Raw genomic sequence first — 19,860 nt, forward strand, 5'->3', positions numbered from 1 at the left:
ATGTTTCATCTATAACATTGACAATTATTATACTCGTATTACGTTCTTATAGGCGTTCCTGGTATTTTTTTCTAGATCATAGATAAGACTTCCTCGTTAAATTCCGTTCTCAAATTTTATCTTATTTAGACGATTCAAAATTACCATCATCCAACTTCTCATAATTTAAAGATTTTGGTACATTTCATTAAACTAATTATTCTTCTCTGAGAATTTGGAAGAAATATTGAAAAATATGAAAATTTAATGGCAAATAATTTTCTTAATTTACTTTTAAACTGATTCCTGTTGGACTGAAAAATATCTATTTCTACAATCAAGTATAAGGGATCTGTGAAAGAAAAGTTGAAGTAGTGAAGATGAGTGTAAAATTTGGTGGAGAATAATTAGTGATGTCTTACATTATTGTAGGTGACGGTTAAAAGTAGTTTCAAGGCTAAGTATTCGTCATCTATTGATCTTTAATAAATAAATCAATAGCATGTCGAATATTTTCATCCTGTCTGAACTGGTTAATAAATTTGAAGATGAACGTAATTTACTATCATCTATTCCCGATTTTAGAATCTTGAACTTAAAAGCGATTGATGATAGGAACTTATTTTGAAGATTCTTCATATTACTACATTTTATGCAAATAGTAGACCTCACAGTACTACAGATGAGAGCAATTATTAATATTTTCAACTTATTAAAATTCTGGAAACTGCATTTGAAAGTTAAATATAGAGCATATGTTGGGTAAACTTACGAGTACAGCTCTCTCTGCTAGATAAATTTGCGAGTACAGCTGGCTGCATATGCACTATTAGATTAGTTCTTTGTAAAGGACTGAAATCGAATGAGTTGGGTAGGCCTCTATTACAGAACTTTCCAACTGCCTCACTAGCCATACACTTAAGGACGTAAAGTAACATACATTACAAAACTCGTCTCAAAGCCAGCCAGTTTTGATTCTCATATTTCCATAATATGAAGGTAATAATATCACTTTTCTAAATTTTCACTTCTTAAAACGTGCCCAAAAAGGTAAAAGCACTCACCTGTTGTTCTGTTTGATACTCTCCCAGCCACACTTTATACATTCAAAGCCTTCACAGTTACATTAAAAAACCCACATCCCTATTCCAAATCGTTTCATTTAACTTAATTAGTAATGTTTCTAAATAATCCGAAGCCGAGACAAAAGTATAATAAAGAAACTTTGTTAAGATGGTTAAATTCGAAAATAGATCCAAAAATTCTATGTAAGCAATTTCGTCAAGGCATTGGGTCCAATACGCATCATTTTGTGATTAGAAGCAGGAAAGTTAAGACTTTTGGAGAAAATGGATTAAGATATTTACAAGAGAATTTGACATAAAACTAGCAAACTAGTTGATCGATACAATTAAGGGTTCAAGGATTCCCAAACACATGAATCGGGGTCACTTTCATCGCTGTATTAATGAAAACTATTATGTTTTTGCTTTTACTATTGAGAGTACACAAAGTGCATAATCTGGTTGTATTTTGCTGCGCAGAGAGTTGTTAGTTTTGTCCTTTTGTTGTTATTATTATTATTATTAATTTGTTTTATTGCTTATAAGAAATGATACATTTCTATAGCAAGAGTTTGGCCTCAGCTAGTAATAACACTTATAAAAAGAAATAGGCTCTATCTATTACTTCCAGTTGTAAAAGATAAATACAAAATAAAATAAAAGTATAATATACCCCTCGTACAATTATTTCTTAAAAACATAAAAAATAATGAAAAGTGATATATTTACAAAAAAATAGCTGTTAAGTATAATTCTTACAAACTATTCCTCTCACCTAGGGCACCAGAAATGAAATAAAATAAACTGTTTAATTTTTCTTCGCTGTTAATATCAAGTAGATTAGTGTAAACCTCAGTGTTATTGGAGTTTATGTAACTATTTAACTATCTTTTTCTTAGTGAATTATAGAAAGAACATTCCAGCATGAAGAGATTGATATTGCCTCTTTTTCTTTCAGCACAACTAAAACAAACCCTTTCATGGTCAAATACATGGTTTATTCCTTTATGAAAAATCCTAGGATATTTAGTACTGGCTACCCTAATCTGAGCTATCAGTCTGAATTTTAAAATATTACATATGAGATTAACATATGACTTGCTATTGGCCATAGGAAATAACAATCTATAATTGGTATTAAATGAAGAATTGAGTACATCACTAATGAGTTGAGATTTTTCAGGTTACTAAATAGAAATTCAGCACTCTGAAGCTCCCAGACATTCTCTGCCCCTATAGAATAAAGCATATCTTTAATGAAAATCACCCATTTATAAGGGATGCCTGGATTATCTGACAAGCTCATATGTCTCCTGTAATATATCTTCAAAATAACCTTTTGTTACAATTCTTCTTCTGACTTTTACCATTTGGAAAGGAGGACACGAAGAAATAAATAAATAAAAAAAAGTTTAAAGACGGGAAACAAAGATACAGGTAAATGTTCTTCAGGAAAAGAAGAAAACTAATCGAAAATTTTCCGACAAACTTAAATTACGTGGGTGTTTTATGCCAAGTTTTTTTTTTATCATAAAGATAAAATATTTCTTCGCATGAGCGCCATAATTTACGTCAAATGTAACTGAGTACGTGATTTTCTCGCGCAACATAAATCACTACGAATGAAACATATTGTGTTTGTGTGAGTTTGGGTAATATTTAGGAAAATCTAAGAAAGTCTGCTCGTACAGATATCAATCATTGCACAAAAGTTAAATACATTTCAATTATTATCTACCATTTCAATTATTTCTTTTTTTCTTATTTAATTTATTCACACTTAGAAATGGCATTTGCTAAACAGATATTTCTGTAATTTTTCAAATCATCAATACCTCCTTTTTTATACATGGAATATTTATTAATAGACCTTAAAGATGAAGATTTTGTGCACATTCCCAAATTTATATAAGGATATAATTAAAAACTATTATTAATTATACATTTTAGGGGGTGTTTTTATTCTATTGAAGTGTGAAAGGTTCCAATTCCAAACCCAAACAAGTTTAGTACTTTTAACGCGTTTTGGCCATCTGCCTTGTCGTGTCTAAAGCCTTGTTAATATTAATATTATTATTTCTGCCCTCGACTTTTCATTATTAATATTACAATTTTTTTACGGTGCACACAACTTAGGCCATTGGCTTCTGGAGTTTTTTCTGCGCATTGCAGGCCTACGGACAGTGTTTTCTCGCAACAGTAAGGTGTAAAAAGCACTTAGGAAGAAAAAATGTATGGGCCAGTAGCTGGATTCGAACCCGTGATCTCAGCATTGGAATCTAGTAGACGCTAACCTCTGAGCTAATCCATTACCTTCTTCTTCTTCTTCCTATTATTATTAATAAGATCTTCAAGACCTAAGATTAAACGCTCCTTAGATATGCCAAAAAAATTAATATTCTAAAAGTTCTGACTAGTGCATAGGAAAGTATTTTATGAATGAAGTCTTACCTTACTTTTCCTGCATTGCGATATTATTGTTTTAAAAATTCTCAATTTTTTTTTTAATTTGATCATCCTTAGGGCCGATCACAGTCTTTGTTTCAAAATAACATAGAAACTATTTGATTTCAATCATGTATTTGCTAGCCGAAATTACAAGTTAGCATATGCATTGCCAAGATAGAAATAACTTAAGCACATTACAACACGTTCTCAAGGTTAAAATAATTGACGAATAACAAATGCTTGTTAAGAGCTGAATTACATTACAAAAAGATCGGCAGAACTTCAAAGATAGATAATATAATTCTCCAAATTGTAGAATCGCGTATTATTCAGTTAGAACATACCCAATATTAATAAATAAATAGAGTAAGTCAGTCGTTCCGAAAGATAGCGTACGAATCCGAACATGTGCTCACATTCTTCAAAGCTCCTCTTACTTTTTTCATTAATCAATTTAGTTTAATTTCAATTCCACTTTTCTTTTACCAGTATGTAATAATCTATTTGAAGTATATGGACATTAACAAACAGAATTAAATTAAAATTAAAGTTTCAGATATAGGCTAAATTGAATTGTTTAGACCATTCAAATTCCAGTATAAAGATAATTTGGAAATTAATATCAAGCTCTGGATAAACCTCAAAGAGAGAAGTGTTACTTCTGTGTTCTCGGCGTCCCTCTGTAGTTCAACCTAACAACAAAAACAACTTTATTACCATCACTCTCACAGAACAGCTGGTTGCTAGAAGAAGTATTTCAGGGTTTAGCGGCTCAGTAAGGTAATTTTATCCGATCATTCGCTCATTCAGCTACAATAAAACCTCTTAAGCACATTTTCCTACTTATTTTAGACTAAGTCCTCCCTATAGCGATATTACATATTATGCGTTTTTATCTTGATTATTCCTGAATTGGAAGAAAGATTTAATGTGTCCAGAACTAAAACGTTTAAGAACTGATAAAATTAGAAGATATTTCTCCGGAGATGATCTCTACAATATTAAAGTATAACCTTATATTTAGAATTTAATCGCGCAAGGAAAGGGCAATTTAAGCTGGAAAATAGGTTGTTTTTTTTTCCAAAGGGGTTTAGAAGCGGAAGGTCGTCAGTTAAAATTGTGATAGTACAATGCTATGAGATTGGCATCACTATTTCTAGAAAGCTTAAGACATTTTAGATTGAGTAAAGTTGATGGAAGTGATGAAGATCTAAAGTTAGTTCGACCAACAAAATGAAGAGTGTACCTCCAAAAATTTTCACATGAAACATGGTGAACTGTTATACCCTTGCTTCAATACCGATCTGGAAAAATCTATGAGGACAATTGAATCATCAATATTTAATACTAGAGCTGGCGTATTTAGTTGTCTTGCTGAGTGAAAACAGCGAAGTTACAACAGCTTTTACATGAATTTTCATGGAATTTGTATTTGGTCTTGAAGTACTAGATTAAGCAATCAAAGAAGATAAAAACTCATGAAAAAAGACAAGATAAAACTCGAGTATACGGTCCTATGGTCTGTACAAATATTTAATTAACCTACATTTACTTGAATGAGTTATACCGGAATCAAAAACTTTGGATTGGAGCTATAATTTCTGATAAATAAGTTATGTTAGTTAGTAGATAAAGACAAGAATAACAGCGTGAATGTAAACTCAAGGATTTTCGTGCGTTAACTTGAAAGGCAAAGAAGATAATTAATTAATGTGACGGTTATGAAGCTATTGTCGAGTAAGTTGGTGCAATAAGAGTGAAAATAAACGCTTTTTAAATATTTTAGAAAGGAAGATCTTAAGAAGTATGATGGGCAGAGCAAGTTAAAAGGGTAACATAGAAGTCAGGTCCGAAGAGGTGCTTTATGATGTAGGGAGTATCTAAAGAATAGTAAATAAGATGGAACAGTCATCCAGTTACTCACCAAAGAAACTGTATCTCATTATTCCTGGGTGAAGCAAAAAGAGAGGAGAAAACACTTGGGGTGGTTCTAAAATGTAGACAAAAATTGAAAGAGGCGGTAATATCCAGTTAAAAACCGCAAATAAAGACAGTTATATTAAAGGAGTTGTACGCGAGCATGGAATAAAAAAATGTGTACCTAAATTTATGGATTTGGTCAGAAGTTTTTGAAGGCTTACAATACGTTTAGTAAATTACAATCAGTGATTATTTAAGTATTGCATTGGCGTGGATGTCATAAAAGAGAACTATTGAGGTTAAAAGCAGGAGAAGAGATGTGGAATGTTTGGCGTTTTCTATTTTGTGGAAATGGTCAGATCTTTGTGGAAAGTAGAGTTAAGTAGTTAGGTGAAGGAGAATTTTAAATGAGAAGGCTGGATTTTCTGAAAACTTGAATTCTACAGTTCCAGCCCGCTTATCTAATTTGAGCATGCAGTTTGAGATCTATCATTTGTGTTCCATAGGCAATTTTGATCGTCTTCTTATTAATTGGAGTTGTTACGTTTATTTCAGTTCCGGTCGAATCAAATTCGCATAAGGTGTTCAAAGAAATAACTATTAACGCTTTGAGTCGTAATTAGAGGTCGAAAATGTATTTTTTAAAATTAAATTAAAGTTAGATTAAATTGTAAAGCAAACAAAATTATGTTTTAGTAAAATTTTTAGGACAATGACTTCTACAGCAAATGATTGAAAACTGGTTCTGGAGCTACTTTTTTTTACATTAATAAATTTAACATATCATTAAGAATGACACTTTGAGGAAAAAACCAATTCTTCGAAAATAAGGAAAGAAAAAACGAGTTAATTGTCTGGAATTCCCGAGCGCTATTATGGTAGTAATGGGATTGTTTCAACAAGGAAAAATAACGCTGCCAAATTTCTTATTAAGTCTCAAGAACATAAGCTATTTGCAATTATGTCCATACAAGCTGGAACCACCGGTCGTTCATTTTCCTAGATTTTTGTTTTGTTTTTAAATATTTTATCGAATTAAAATGATGTTTTTTGCCGATATTTTTTCTTCAATAACTAAGTTTGATTTTCACCTTGTCACCCAATAATAAACATTTATTTCAAGAGATAGCAGCTTCGCTGGACCCAGAATGGAACACTTCAGACGTTAATTTCTGTAATCACCAGTTGTACCCATTGCGGCCGTAATTTGTATCTGCAAGAGCCCTATCATTCCTTCTGCAAGCTCCTCTAAAAAAAACGTCTCTTTTGTCTACAATAAAAATGTTCTGTGACGCTGCAACTACACATTAAGCACTTAATAAGGAAGGAAGAAGTCCTATATTTCCTTTTGTAAAATAAAGTGGGAGGAGAAATGTGTAAAATCAGAATCTGTTCCTTCCTTTGATGATAAAAGCAAGGGAGCAGATTTGGATACTTCCTTAAAAACTAAAGCAAGTAATTTGTGTAAGAGGAAAAAATACAAAAAATAATGCGGTAAATATTATAGAAAAATAAATTTTAAGTAAATATAAGAGAAATTATACAAAACAAGTTGCTAAGTGTAAAGAGAGGCCAGGATGGCATTGTGAGGAAGGGATTCTGTTAATGGCAAGATAAATAACAGGAGGGGGCACAGAAGTTATTTTCGTAGTGCAGTTATGCTCATGATTAGGAGTTGTACACTTGTCGTTGACGGAGTAGGCTGACGTGAGAAGGGAGAGCGCTGTAATTATTACCTTCACGATCCAAGGTTATACTGCCTGTGACACCAAAACACTCTAGCACAACTGGTATGCTTTTGATTATTGCTAAATATGTATTTAGGATCAATTCTTTCAAAAGTTAGGATTGTAGAAAAATTATTTTTGGAAATAGCTAACTCGCTAGGATATGAACAAGTTTTCTTGGAAAATTACTAATCATCTCAATGTAGAAGGAATTGACCAATTGGTGTCCTAGGTCCTAGGCGATGATAATTCTAAATAAGGTTTAGAAATATTAAATCAGCAATTCATAACCAAAGGCTTGCTTTTATATATTGTCAATAATTAAATTGTGCGGAAATATCTGTGATCATTGGCGTCCTGAAACTTCTCAGCGCCCTGCGCCCTCTAGAGAGGCAGAGCCAACGCTATCAAGCACCAGAATTTATGTAAGCTGTAGGAGATGACGGGGAAAAAATATGAGAGCAACTAGCCGAACTTGAACTCAGGATCACCGTATCCTCATTCTAGTGCAGTAGCACTAAATTAATCCCTTTAGGTTGTTCGCTATTAGCGCAACAACTAAGTAACAGGATTTTCCAACAGGAACCTCAACGAGTGAGCGTACAAAATTTTCAAATCAAATTCACATGTGGCCTTCGTTTTTACCACCTCGCACAAAAATTGTGTTATACTCAAAAATTATGTTTTAAGCAAATTTCACCACACTGTACAAGCCACAATAATGAAACTGAACCAAATTTAAACAGGTTTTCTTATATTTTCAATTTTAAATTCAATCTTAAATTGGGTTGGGCGTCGGTGAAGTGGTTATGCAGTGTGCATTTTTGAGTTGGGTATAAATTGTTAATATTGAATGCGTGGCTTCCGCCCTGGTCCAAAACACTTCATAGGTAGCCTGTTGAAAAAAAGAGAAAGCAATTACTTCACTATCTCATCAGAAATCCGTTTTACTTATCTCGTTAACATTTGTTTGAAATCACGTATTTATTGCAAATGTTTCTTATGCCAATTGGATACATGTTCTGAGGAAATTGAGCAATAATGATTGAGCCAAACAATTTAAAATAAGGTTTATAAGAATCGTGAACAAATGCTTAACAAGTTGTACAATGCAGAACACTTAAAATTATGTAACACAAATCAGATGTAATTTCTACAAACTGAAGACTTTAGACTACAGACGTTGATTTTCGTTTGCACACAACTGGTTACTTTCACTCACTTCAGCCGGAGATTTTTTTTTTTTTTTTGTTCCTTAAAGGATAGCAATTAAACATCAGGTTGTAATTAAGGGTCTGTAGTTAAATTTCAGGTTGTGAGGCCCACAAATATCCGAACATCACCCACTACTTGAACATAGTGTTGTATTTTTTTAGATATATAAACCTTTTCATGTCTCTTACAGAGTACCGAATATTAATAAAAATCATTTTAGCGGGGTTCTATGGAATAAGTTGGTAAAGTTCATCCAAAAACTTTCGGGAAGAAGACTGTGAGCTCTGGACTGTTGTACTAGTTCAGTCCTAAGAAAAACCAGGTAACCATTAATCTCTATCACCCATATGTATGTGGGTTTACATTTTAAGTTTAGCAATATATATATATAAGTTGGAGCATCATTGTGTGATAACGTTTATCTTAAATTAAAAATCATCATTATTCAGGATGATTCAGGTTTTAGGCGCTGCGGTAGCAGAGCGGTTAAAAGCGAGGCCCGCAAAACTTAGAGGTATTGTGGTTATGGGTTTGATTCACGGACTGTCTTGGATATTAATTAATAATCAATATGGTAATGTGAGAAGTTAATAGTAAAGTACGTTTACTACTTCAACAACTCTTATTTAGGCAGTTGGACATAAAGCCCAACTGAAGTAATAAGCATTTAAAAAAAGTTAGAATAAAATAAGCGTTTTCAACATGTTCCTTGGATACAAGTCTATTACTGCACAAACATTATCTGGAGGTTCTGATTGGCTTATCTCTTGAGGCTTCAACTGTATCTATTTTAAATATATTATAATATGAGGCAGTTTTTACTTATCAAGTTATTTACGAGTACTATCCTTCTTCAAAATGCGAGGTCAACAGATGCTCACTGCATATTTAGTTTAAATGAAACATGTTGCGGATACATAACAAATTGAAATTTTCTTCTGTCGAAAGTTGCTGTTTCAAATATTAAAGCAGCAGGGCGTATTAAAAAAATAAATTTAAAAAAAAGTAAATTCTAGTGAGGGGCATATTACTGCAATTAATTTCGTACCAAGGATCAAGCGCGGTATCCATCCCAAGTTTATGTTAGGAACATGTAATAAGATCTATTTTACTTTTAACAGACATTCAGACGGTCTGGTCTCTAACAAGACACGATAATCAAATAATTAGGATCTTACGAAAAACTTAATAATTTATTTTAGACTAAAGAATTATTACTTTTTGTTTCAGAAATGGAAAAAAGCAAAGAATGGTTGGAAAACTTATTGTCGCGGAAAACAGAAGAGAATGTTATTACTAAAGTGTTACATGTAGAAAGTAAATCCGCTACAAAGAAAGGTGATAACTATGTAGGCGATGTAAAAAAAATATGTCTGGAAGTTTTATTGAAATCTGGGAAAAGAAGGAAAAAATCATTTATCGTCAAACAACAACCAAACACTGAATATAGAAAAATAATTCTAGAGAAACTTGGCCTATTCAGAAGAGAAATTATGGTAAATACAATTTATTTCCATTGAGGTGATGAATAACGTTAAAATTTTGTATTATTTATTTGTATTTTTTCGTTTATTTAGCTGAAATATCTTTGAGTCTTTGTTAAAGAAAGGTTATGGTTAAAGAATTTAATAATTAAAAGTGTAGTTAATCAAGCATTTTTATATATGAGGTCACTCTAGCTAAAAAATAAAAAATTGATTCAAACTGTGAATCGTACCTCCATTGAACCTGATAGAAAGTTGGCGGCAAAAGTCCCTTAAGTGAAAGTACCTCTTTACTTATTGAACTTTTATTTTTTTGATATTATCTCAAAAGTAGCGATTTACTAACACGACTAGTTCAGAGCGGTTCTAAAACTGTAATAAGAAACATTATGTGTTAGTATACGAGTATCTGAGATAAACAATTCATCGATCACTAAATTTATTACTTTCACTTTAAACGTTATGTTAAGTAGTTGGTATTAAGTAATTCCAATAAATATATAGAGGATTAAGATCACAGAACCAAAAAATTCCGGCTCTGTTTTTTGCTAATGCTCTCAGCGTTCCAACAAATATTCCTGAATAAGATAAAGTTGTGTGTTTACCGTGTTTTGAGAAATTCTGTACAATAGTTGCCGTTTGTAAAACAGACATTATTTCAAAGTTATTATCGAGCTTCACATTTGTATCCTGGTTAATGACTAATAGCAACAGAACAAGTTATACAAAATTACCAAATTAATTATTTAAAATGTTATTAATACAGGTGTATCATGATGTATTGCCAATTATGGAGGATATAATGCGTGAATATGGTGATTATACAGAATTTATGTGGGGAACTTGTTTACATTACACAGCATTTGATGAACTAATACTTAATGATTTAAATGTAAGTATAATTAATAAGAATTCTAATTGAACATTATTTTTTCTAAAGCCTTAGGATGAAGGGATCAGTAATTGACTGCTTAAGAAAAAGTATATTCCTGAAACGACCTAAAAAATTCAAAATACCTAAATCACTGTTCCACTTAGATTTTTAACAAAAAAATCAGTCTTATTCATAATTAATAACAATCGGTTTTTAAATTGGCCTACCTAAATAATGTAATATTTTTCAACATTACGCTTTTTCATGCAGTTATTGACGATCAACCCTTATACAGCTATCCTACAGGAGAGTTTTAATTTCGTTCAAACCTTCTAGGGCATCTGCGTCATTCAATTATCGAGAAACTTCATTATACAAAACTTTCAAACTAGTAATGGTTACTTTGGCTCAACAAACAGTTCGCTTATCCTTCTTGCAATGATAGGATGATAGTATTTCTGGTATGTCAATTACTGGTGCCCAGTCAGTTACTGGTCCCTTCACCCTATGCATTTTTATTTATTTATTATTTTTAATTAATTCAAGAGATGAATTTAGATTTTTTTTTATGGCCCAATGAAATACATTTTCATTTTGCTAAGTGCGTTGCGTTTAGAAAAGTTGTAATGGTAACAAATCCAGACAATTTACAAGACAAATAGAGTGCTGAATAATTTCTTCTTATTTCTTGGATATTAAAAGTAATTTCTACATTTCAAACACACCAAAATTGTTTTTCTAGAGCAAATTTTTTTAATTTTTTTTCGTTTATTGAAATTCGCGACTGCAACGGTTGATGCAACAAGCAAATGTGATATAATATAGTGTCTTGATTGAACGAGCAAATTTAAAAAAAAAAAAAATACATTTTGAAAGATACATTTTTATTTTATCCAATAGATAAAATTCAGTGTGTTTAAAACTACGCATTTAATATGAGTCTGGCACTCTTTGCAGCAGTAAATTTATATAAACTTCTTTATGATTAGGATGAAGGCTACACCATGTCGAATAGAAGAGAAGCATTGGATTTGGAACATTGTCAACTTGTGTTGAGAAGTTTAGCGAAGTTTCATGCAACATCTGCCCTAATAAAACATCGCGGCTTAATATGTATGGAAATGTTTGGAAAACATATGTTTGAGGATAGTTATTTTCAGGAATTAAATAAGAATTTCCAGTATGATATGTTCATCAGATTTGCGGGTTTAGTGGATTCATGGGGAACAGAATGGTCAGTTACATATTGATTATTTTAATGATTAAAAAAAAAAATTCTTAAACATGTTTTTGGAATTCCATTTCCAATAGTTTCAATTTAAGATAATTTATTGATTTTTCTTCACCCTTCTCCGTGAAAACAATTCTGAAAAGTGCACAATAATAAAAACTAAAATTATATATTCTTCTTCTTTTTTATGATTTGCCAAACATCAATTTACTGAGTAAAACACATCAATTTAACTCAAGTAAAAATGATTAATGCCTTTAATAAATAAAATTAAAAAGGAAATAAAAAAATACACATTTTCGATTATTATTATTATTTTTATTATTATTATTATTTTTATTATTATTTTTATTATTATTTTTATTATTATTATTATTATTATTATTATTATTATTATTATTATTATTATTTACAAATGATCAATTTTCAGCTGGAACAGTAAAATGTTGCAAGAAGTTAGTTTTGTTCCAGCTATTGGGTGGCTCGCTGATGTCCAAAATGTTTGGAACCAACACTTAACTCCACACTTAACTTTGGTGAAGAAACATTCTTAGTGGATAACACTCTGCTATTTAGAAATATAGTATTTTCTAGTTCTAGTAGTTGAAAATAAAGATAAGAATTCAAGAAAGTCTATCGAGAACGAATTCATAATTAACAACTCTTAGAAAACGCATAGACATCGAATATTACTAAAAGTTCCTTCATTTATCAACCGGAAATGAAATTGATCTCCACTCTCAGTGTCCATTCTTACAACAACTTGAGATGTAAGGTGACGCGTACATCTCCTTTTCCAATCCTATTGTGCATCTAATGGTAATTTTGTACACGGTCAGTGCTACAGCTAGTGAAAGATTTCTGCAGTTGGATATGACAAGCTATCCAAAAAGCCACTTCATTTTCTTATTACAGCCTATAATGTTGAAACTAATGCAGGTAATTTGCTGATCAAATTCCTTTCGATTGAAAATCATGATTTTCTCTTTGCATTTTTGTTTAAATTTCTTTACTTCGTTAAACGTTTTTTCTTTCAAAAAGACTTTTAATTCTAAATCTAGATAAGTTAGCAACAATAGACGTATTTCATATAATTTTCTTTTATCTACTTCTTCAGGGATTTAGTACCCATTTCGGAATCCTATCGCAACTGTACAAAGTTAAAGACCCCATTACATATTCACATTATGCATAGGGAATACGGAGATAGTTGATTTGAGAGTATTAACTAATTACAGACACACTTCATTTCACAGGCTTCGAAGTAGCATCTTGTAAAGAACAAATGAAATAAAGAAAACATATTTGGATGTTAAAGAGAACTCAAGATTTTTGGGTACCATAAGTCTTGACCATTGTTACTCTTTACAAGTAATATAATAATTAAGAAAAAAAAAATAATAAGATCTTCCATTTTAGGAAACCTGTGGCAGAAAAGATACGAACGAAAATTGCACCAAATGTAACGGAAAAAATAGTAAATTTAATGAAGCTAGATGAAACGAAATTCAGTGTTCTATGTCATGGTGATTGCTGGGTGAACAACATGTTATTTAAGTATGGTTTGGACGCTAAAACACCGATATCCGTAAAGTAAGTATACAGAATTAAAACTGTTAAGTTTACTGTTAAACTGTTAATACATACCCTAATAAGGGATGTATTGCAATCGTTTAAAATTATCAACACGTGTACCGATTTTCATGAACGAAGTGTCATTCGATTCGAAATTTTGTATATACATATATGCATATTAGAAGTCTCGACGCTAAGCCCCTTAAGAGGGGGGGAGTTTGCCTACGCAATTAAGGCCCGCTCTAAAACTATCATTATTTATTACCATTAATTATACAACGCTTAGTCCGACATTGATAAAATTTAGAACGAAGAAGTGGTAAAAGCTCCCGTACGAGACTCTATAGTGCAATCGTGCTCCACACCCTACTAAGAGGAATTTCTGCTCTCGTGCGTTTTTGAAGTTAAATTTCCCTTTGCCTTTAAGAGGGAGCTGCTGTAATCAAAGTCTAATTTTTCCTTAATTCTCATAAGCGGGAGAACTGTAATCGCAGTCTAATTTTGCTATTTACGGAAAATACCTTCCGATTTTATTCAAAACGTTTTCTCAAGAAAATTATTTTAGAGGATACTTTGAGGACCGCAACTAAAAGCATTCTTTAAATGATATATCAAGTTAAGGGTGTAAGGTTTAATCAACCCATACTCTTAAATTTTTAAACTGTAAGTTTATGATAAAGGAGATTGTCAGCGCGTGAACGTTGACACCCCAAAGCGTAGCGTTAATCGGGGCGCTATGCGCCAGCGGATAAAACCGGAAGTGACGAAGCGGGTCACAATAATCGTGAATAGGTCACACCTGAATACCTGCAAATATATATATAGAGTAGAGCAGAGGTAGGAATGAGTAACACTTACCCTTGCGGCCGGATGTGAAGCTCCTGAAGCGCAGTGCTAGAAGTATAAGGGCGAATGCCAGGACAGCGGATATGGTAGAGGTATAAGCGTCTCTAAGGAAAGCGGAAATAGTAACTGTATATACTTGTCTGAGGGTTAAGCGTAGCGTGGAGGAAGAGGGAAATCTCAGGAAAGGCGTAAGGAGAGGACGAACCTTGCACCGGAAGCGGGTCCACGGAGTGGCCCGCGAAGCGTAGAATTATTGGGGTGATGTCCCTGGATGTCAATCGAGTGCTGGTACGTGTATACCTCCAAGGCGGAAGCGAAGCGTAGCAGCGTAGAGAAGCGGTAAGAAGCACAGTAAAACCAGCAGGCTCAAAGGCACATACAGCAGACCAAGCACCGTACAGGACGCTGGTCAGTAGCGGACTCTCTCAATAGATAAGGAGGTGACCCTATGGTCTAAGAGAAGGTAGAGGGGGTAGTTGGGCAGCGTGAGAATGGCATAGAATAACATCGAAAATAAGTTAAAATATATACAAAGCTGAAAGTCCAACCAGCGGAGGCGAACGTCAGTACGCGCGCGGGCGATGGGCCGACCAGCGCGAAGTCATAGCCAGCCGAACTGGCCGAACGTCTCCGATCACGACCGAACAGAGATAGTTAATAAGATATTAAATGTTCAAACCTTTGTACCGGTCTTCGTATTGTTCAGATTTAAATGAATTCTTTACCGAATTGTAGAGAAATGTTACCTCTATAGCAGGTATAAATTACAATGTTTTAATGCTAATAGGTAATGAGATATAAATGGGTAAATTCCAAATAAAGCGATACCGCTTTTGTCGGTTTTGATGCTGATTACAGTTAAGGAGATAGGTTGCCCTACGTATGTAAGGCCCCTTCTAAAACTATTAAAACTAATTACTCTGTAAATCTTAGCCTAATTTTGATAAAGTTTGAAGGGAAGTTGTGGCTTCTGTGCCTGCTTTTACACCTACTAAGGAATGTACTTCAATCGTTCAAGTTGTGGTTCAAATCGTTCAGGGTTATTAAAATATGAGAAAATAATAAAAGATGTAGAAAATTAAGTGAAAAGTGGAATAGAGTTAAAATATAGTGCCTATTTAATTATGAATATGTAATGTATATTTTAACAGAAGTATAACAAAAAAATTATTATGAATGAATTAGCCAGCATAAGGGTCTGTGACATCTAATAATTCTAAACAATCTTAATGAAAAGATAATGCAATAAAGTTACTTAAATGATTTCAATGAAGTATTAATTAAATGTTGGATACTTGCTGATTAATCAACCCCCTTATACTTTTTTTTAAAATCATTTATTTAGTTACAATCAACGCATCCATTATACTTAACTTTTTACAATGTTTGTTTTTGTTAAAGAGATAATACTTGAGTTCTGTCCAAAGCTTTCATGTAAAGGTACGTTCTAAAATCAAGGAAACTACATCAACACGCTATTTCAAGGATATCACGTCACATTGTTTAAGTTCAAGTTTGACAAAAGCGTTTATGTTAGAAATTTCTTTTTATTATTATTCCTTTCTGTATTTTTTAAAAGATTTAACTGGCAAAGTTTAGCGGCTTCAGCTGTTTCGGCATTGATGAATGAATGAGTCAGCCCTTTCTCTTCGTATGTAGTAGAAATAATACAACGAAAGTACTTACGCCGGATTCTAGATTTCTAATTACCGCTAGTTTCTTCAAAAAATAAAATAGATTTATAAATAAAAAATAATTATAAAAATTAATAAATTTCCTAGGTTTGTTTTTTGCACACTATCTGAATTATCAATCATTTTATCTTCCGGCATCGCATAATAATGAAAAAAGTTGCATCCATTCCTATTTTTACTTTTACATTTACATGAGCATTGGTTGTACTCAACTCCTTCATGAGATAGTTACACACAAACTAGGTCATAAGTTACGATAGTGTTTTTTGTTTCCAGCCGAATCGTATCTTCTTTTTAATTTTTTTTTTTTGATAAAGAATAATTTAATCTTTGGTTTCCGCAGATTTATAGCGTATATTCATACAAAATTTATATGTGAAAAGAAGTTTAAATTTTGGGTACTAAACGCCGAGTAAGAAGATGAAGACGACTCAGTATTATTTACATTAAAACGCGCTTTTCATTAATAAAAATTAGCTGGTAGTGGCCATTTATTATTTCACTCCCTACCATATTTTACTAAAATTATTTTTGTCTAACGCGGCTACAGTAATCTATTCTAAAATTGATTTTCTTTTATTTGCGAACTTTTTCATTTTCTATCCCTTATTGTATATGTTTTCCCACAGTTTTTCTTAATTTGCTTTATTATTACTAGTCAGACAGTAAGAGTCTTTAGTAATCGCCTTTTATTTAAATTACCTAAGTTTATGATTAGTTATTTAAGTAAATATCCTGATTTACAATGCCAACCATGCATTCATTCATCTCGTACATTTTTACAATGCGTTTGACAAATTTTCTATATCGATTTCATTGAATTGATTTTTAAATTTTTACTAAATAGTTTTCTAATGATTTACTTTAAACTGTATAATGTTGGTAAGTAGCAATTACCTACAAGTTTGTTTCGAAAATTCAGAACATGAACAAAAATATGTGTTTAGAACTAGAGAATTTGATTCATGCGAGTGTTTACAATAGACACTTTATATTCATCAAGTTGAGAGTCTGTGTCATAATACCCTTTCCTAAATGAGTAAAAATGCACCGTTATTGGCTCTAGGACATGCTTAGAAGCCGCAAGTCTTAACTACGCGGATAGGATAGACAAGTGTGAGAGATCCATTAACAAGTGCATTGACTTCTTCCGGAAATTGTTTCGAGTCCCATTCGGGCATGTGCATTTACTTCGAGCATTCTTAGTGAACGGTCTACGATTAGAATCACGAGAGACCAAGAGAACTGCTGAATGATTTGACGGGGTCAGTGAGAGCAAACAAAAATTTGTTGTGGTCAATTTTGCTTGACTTTGTAGAAATTAAAAATTTAAGTAATGCCTGTTATTTCAGTCAGGCTTTACATCCAATAATCAGGGAAGAAGGTGGATAGCTGACATTCTTGACTGCAAATTTCTTTTATTCCATAATATTGTGTGTACATAAAAAGCATTAAATAAATACGAGTATTTAAATCATATATATATCAGTCCTTCAACTCAGGCAGTAAATAGTCATTTAGTAAACATTTTATTAACTATGTGATTCTTACTATTACAGATTTATAGATTTTCAAGTGAGCTTCTTCAACAGTCCAGCATTTGATCTGAAATACTTCCTAGCTTCTTCAACAAATTTAGAAGTTAGAAGAAACTCAATCCCAGAACTCTTAAAAATTTACCATGAAACATTATTGAAACAATTAGAATTGTATTCATATGAAGGTCCAATAATTACATTTGATTCGTTAAAGGAAGAAATGGAAAGGATAGAATTGTTTGGTATATCTACGTCGTTATCAATTTTACCAATAGTCCTATTGGAAAATACACAGTCTATACCTGATATGGAAGAATTGATTAAGGACTTAGTAAAAAATAACAGTAGCAATGTAATGGAGAGTTGGACCGAATTTTACAAACCATCTCCGATGTACTGTGAAATCATGAAAGAAACTGTAAGTGAATCTATTAAAACTAATCCATTGTTAAATTAAATTTGGTTAATTAGACTATTTCAATCAACTAGCGAAAGCAAAATACTAGTATTAATACAAGGCGGTACAAGCGAGGCATTGTGCCTTTACCACAAAAGGGTTCAGATCCCAAAAAGCACCAAAGGCCTTCTTGTCCCGGGCGAAGTGAACCGACGCCCCGTAGCTTCTATATCCCGAATGTCGTGAGCTTTTAATTCTGGCTGCCAGTACTCGTCAAGTTTTCCTCATTACTCTTGAACAGAATTCACAGCATCTATAGCGTGTAAAGGGGATGACGTTTCTATTATCACTATTACCCCAATGACATTTGTCATCCCCAGGTTTATTGCAACTTTTCCGAAACTGTTTTTTACAAGTACTAAGGGCGACCTTGTCTTATTTTTCATAGTAAAATATTGGTTTCATGTTAGCTTCTTGTCAAAAATGTCACATAATTATTTTGTCTCCAAGGGAGAGAAAATTACAATCGGAGAATGGTACATTTTCTTAAACATTATTAATCTGACGATGGTCGAGTTTGTAGAATAGTGATTTAGAGCTGAATTTTTCACAAATCAAAAAGAAGTCCACAATTGCAAATTATATTAGTTTTGTACTTTACGTTTAATTGTATAAAAAGGAAAATTACAATAAATGTTTCATTTTAAAGTAAGTTGTTTGATTCACTGAACTGCATTCAGAAAGTTTACCTGTATGAAATTGTATCCAGTAGTATCAATAACTTCAGTAACTGCTGCACATTTATTCACAAAAACGAGTCATGGAAAACTCATGTGGTAAATATTGATCCAGCCAAAGTAATCCAGTTGGATTTAATTGCGTTGTTGAGAAAGCTGATTGGTATTCTTGCAGGCTCTTCCGCCATAAAAGGTACGAAGGAAGGTCAGGAACAAATGAAGAAGGAAATTAAGTTCAACGTTAAATTTATTAACTTGTTTGGTCTTGTAGGAATAAGTTCAACAGCAGTTGAGGACGAAAACGTTGTCTCGTCCCGATCTTATAATATTTTCTGCAATTATGTATGACTGCAGATTATTCTCCTTCAAATTTTACTCCTTCAATTCTTCTATTCATAGATTTGTCAGACTTGTATATACCTTATTCAATGAAATAGACAATTTCAATTCAACAGAAGTCCAGTTTAACGTAAAAAATTAAAATAAATTATTGATTAACCATCAAATTATGTCACTTTATAGCTGATTTCTTATTATGTTGAATTATTATTATTTTATGTTAAGATTACCGTTATTCTATAAATGATTTGATTAAATTTAAGCTTCATTATTCACTAGACTTTTCATTGGTATTATTTATTTATTTATATCAACAAATCCACACTAGTTGAAATCATAAAAAAATAAGTCAATAACAAGTACACAAAAATGAGAGCCTGTAAAAACACAAATGATTACAACTTGCAAGAAGTAATAGAAATTAGCAATAGAACTATTATTGCAATATTTTATGGAGTTAGCTCCATCGCAAAAAAAAAAAATCTATAATTTCAAGAGTTGTAGTGTTTTGTGTGAGCATCTGAAATAATGCAAATTCTTTATTAATGATCACTATTATGATTTTACTGGGTATTCTTTTCCTCAGTTTGTCTCCTAAATCTTTGAAATAATGATCTTTAAGTATTACTATTGTAACAAAGTTGACCTGGCCAGAGAAGAAAAGCCTAGATTGTTCTAGGGGTTAAGCGACCAAAGTCGGTAGCAGGCCGACACTGTGTAAACAAAAGGCTGGTCTCTACCTGAGCCAGAGGAGAAAGGGCTAGATTGTTGTAGGAGTTTAGTGACCGTAGC

At 32.3% G+C, this 19,860-nt stretch overlaps 1 protein-coding gene across 1 annotated transcript; it reads left to right on the forward strand.

Moving 5' to 3' along the window:
• The first annotated feature begins 7,041 nt into the window (after positions 1-7,041).
• LOC141453694 (uncharacterized) lies at positions 7,042-18,704 on the forward strand. The gene is made up of 7 exons (XM_074127208.1): positions 7,042-7,201; positions 8,544-8,675; positions 9,584-9,849; positions 10,604-10,729; positions 11,701-11,945; positions 13,362-13,535; positions 17,617-18,704. The coding sequence occupies exons 3-7, from the start codon at positions 9,586-9,588 to the stop codon at positions 18,050-18,052; spliced, it is 1,245 nt and encodes a 414-aa protein (XP_073983309.1). The 5' UTR covers positions 7,042-7,201; positions 8,544-8,675; positions 9,584-9,585; the 3' UTR covers positions 18,053-18,704.
• The last annotated feature ends 1,156 nt before the right edge of the window (positions 18,705-19,860 follow it).

The sequence above is a fragment of the Rhodnius prolixus genome, unplaced genomic scaffold, assembly GCF_049639745.1.
Source record: "Rhodnius prolixus isolate KJV_2025 unplaced genomic scaffold, Rpr scaffold_3, whole genome shotgun sequence".
Classification (NCBI taxonomy): Eukaryota; Metazoa; Arthropoda; class Insecta; order Hemiptera; family Reduviidae; genus Rhodnius; species Rhodnius prolixus.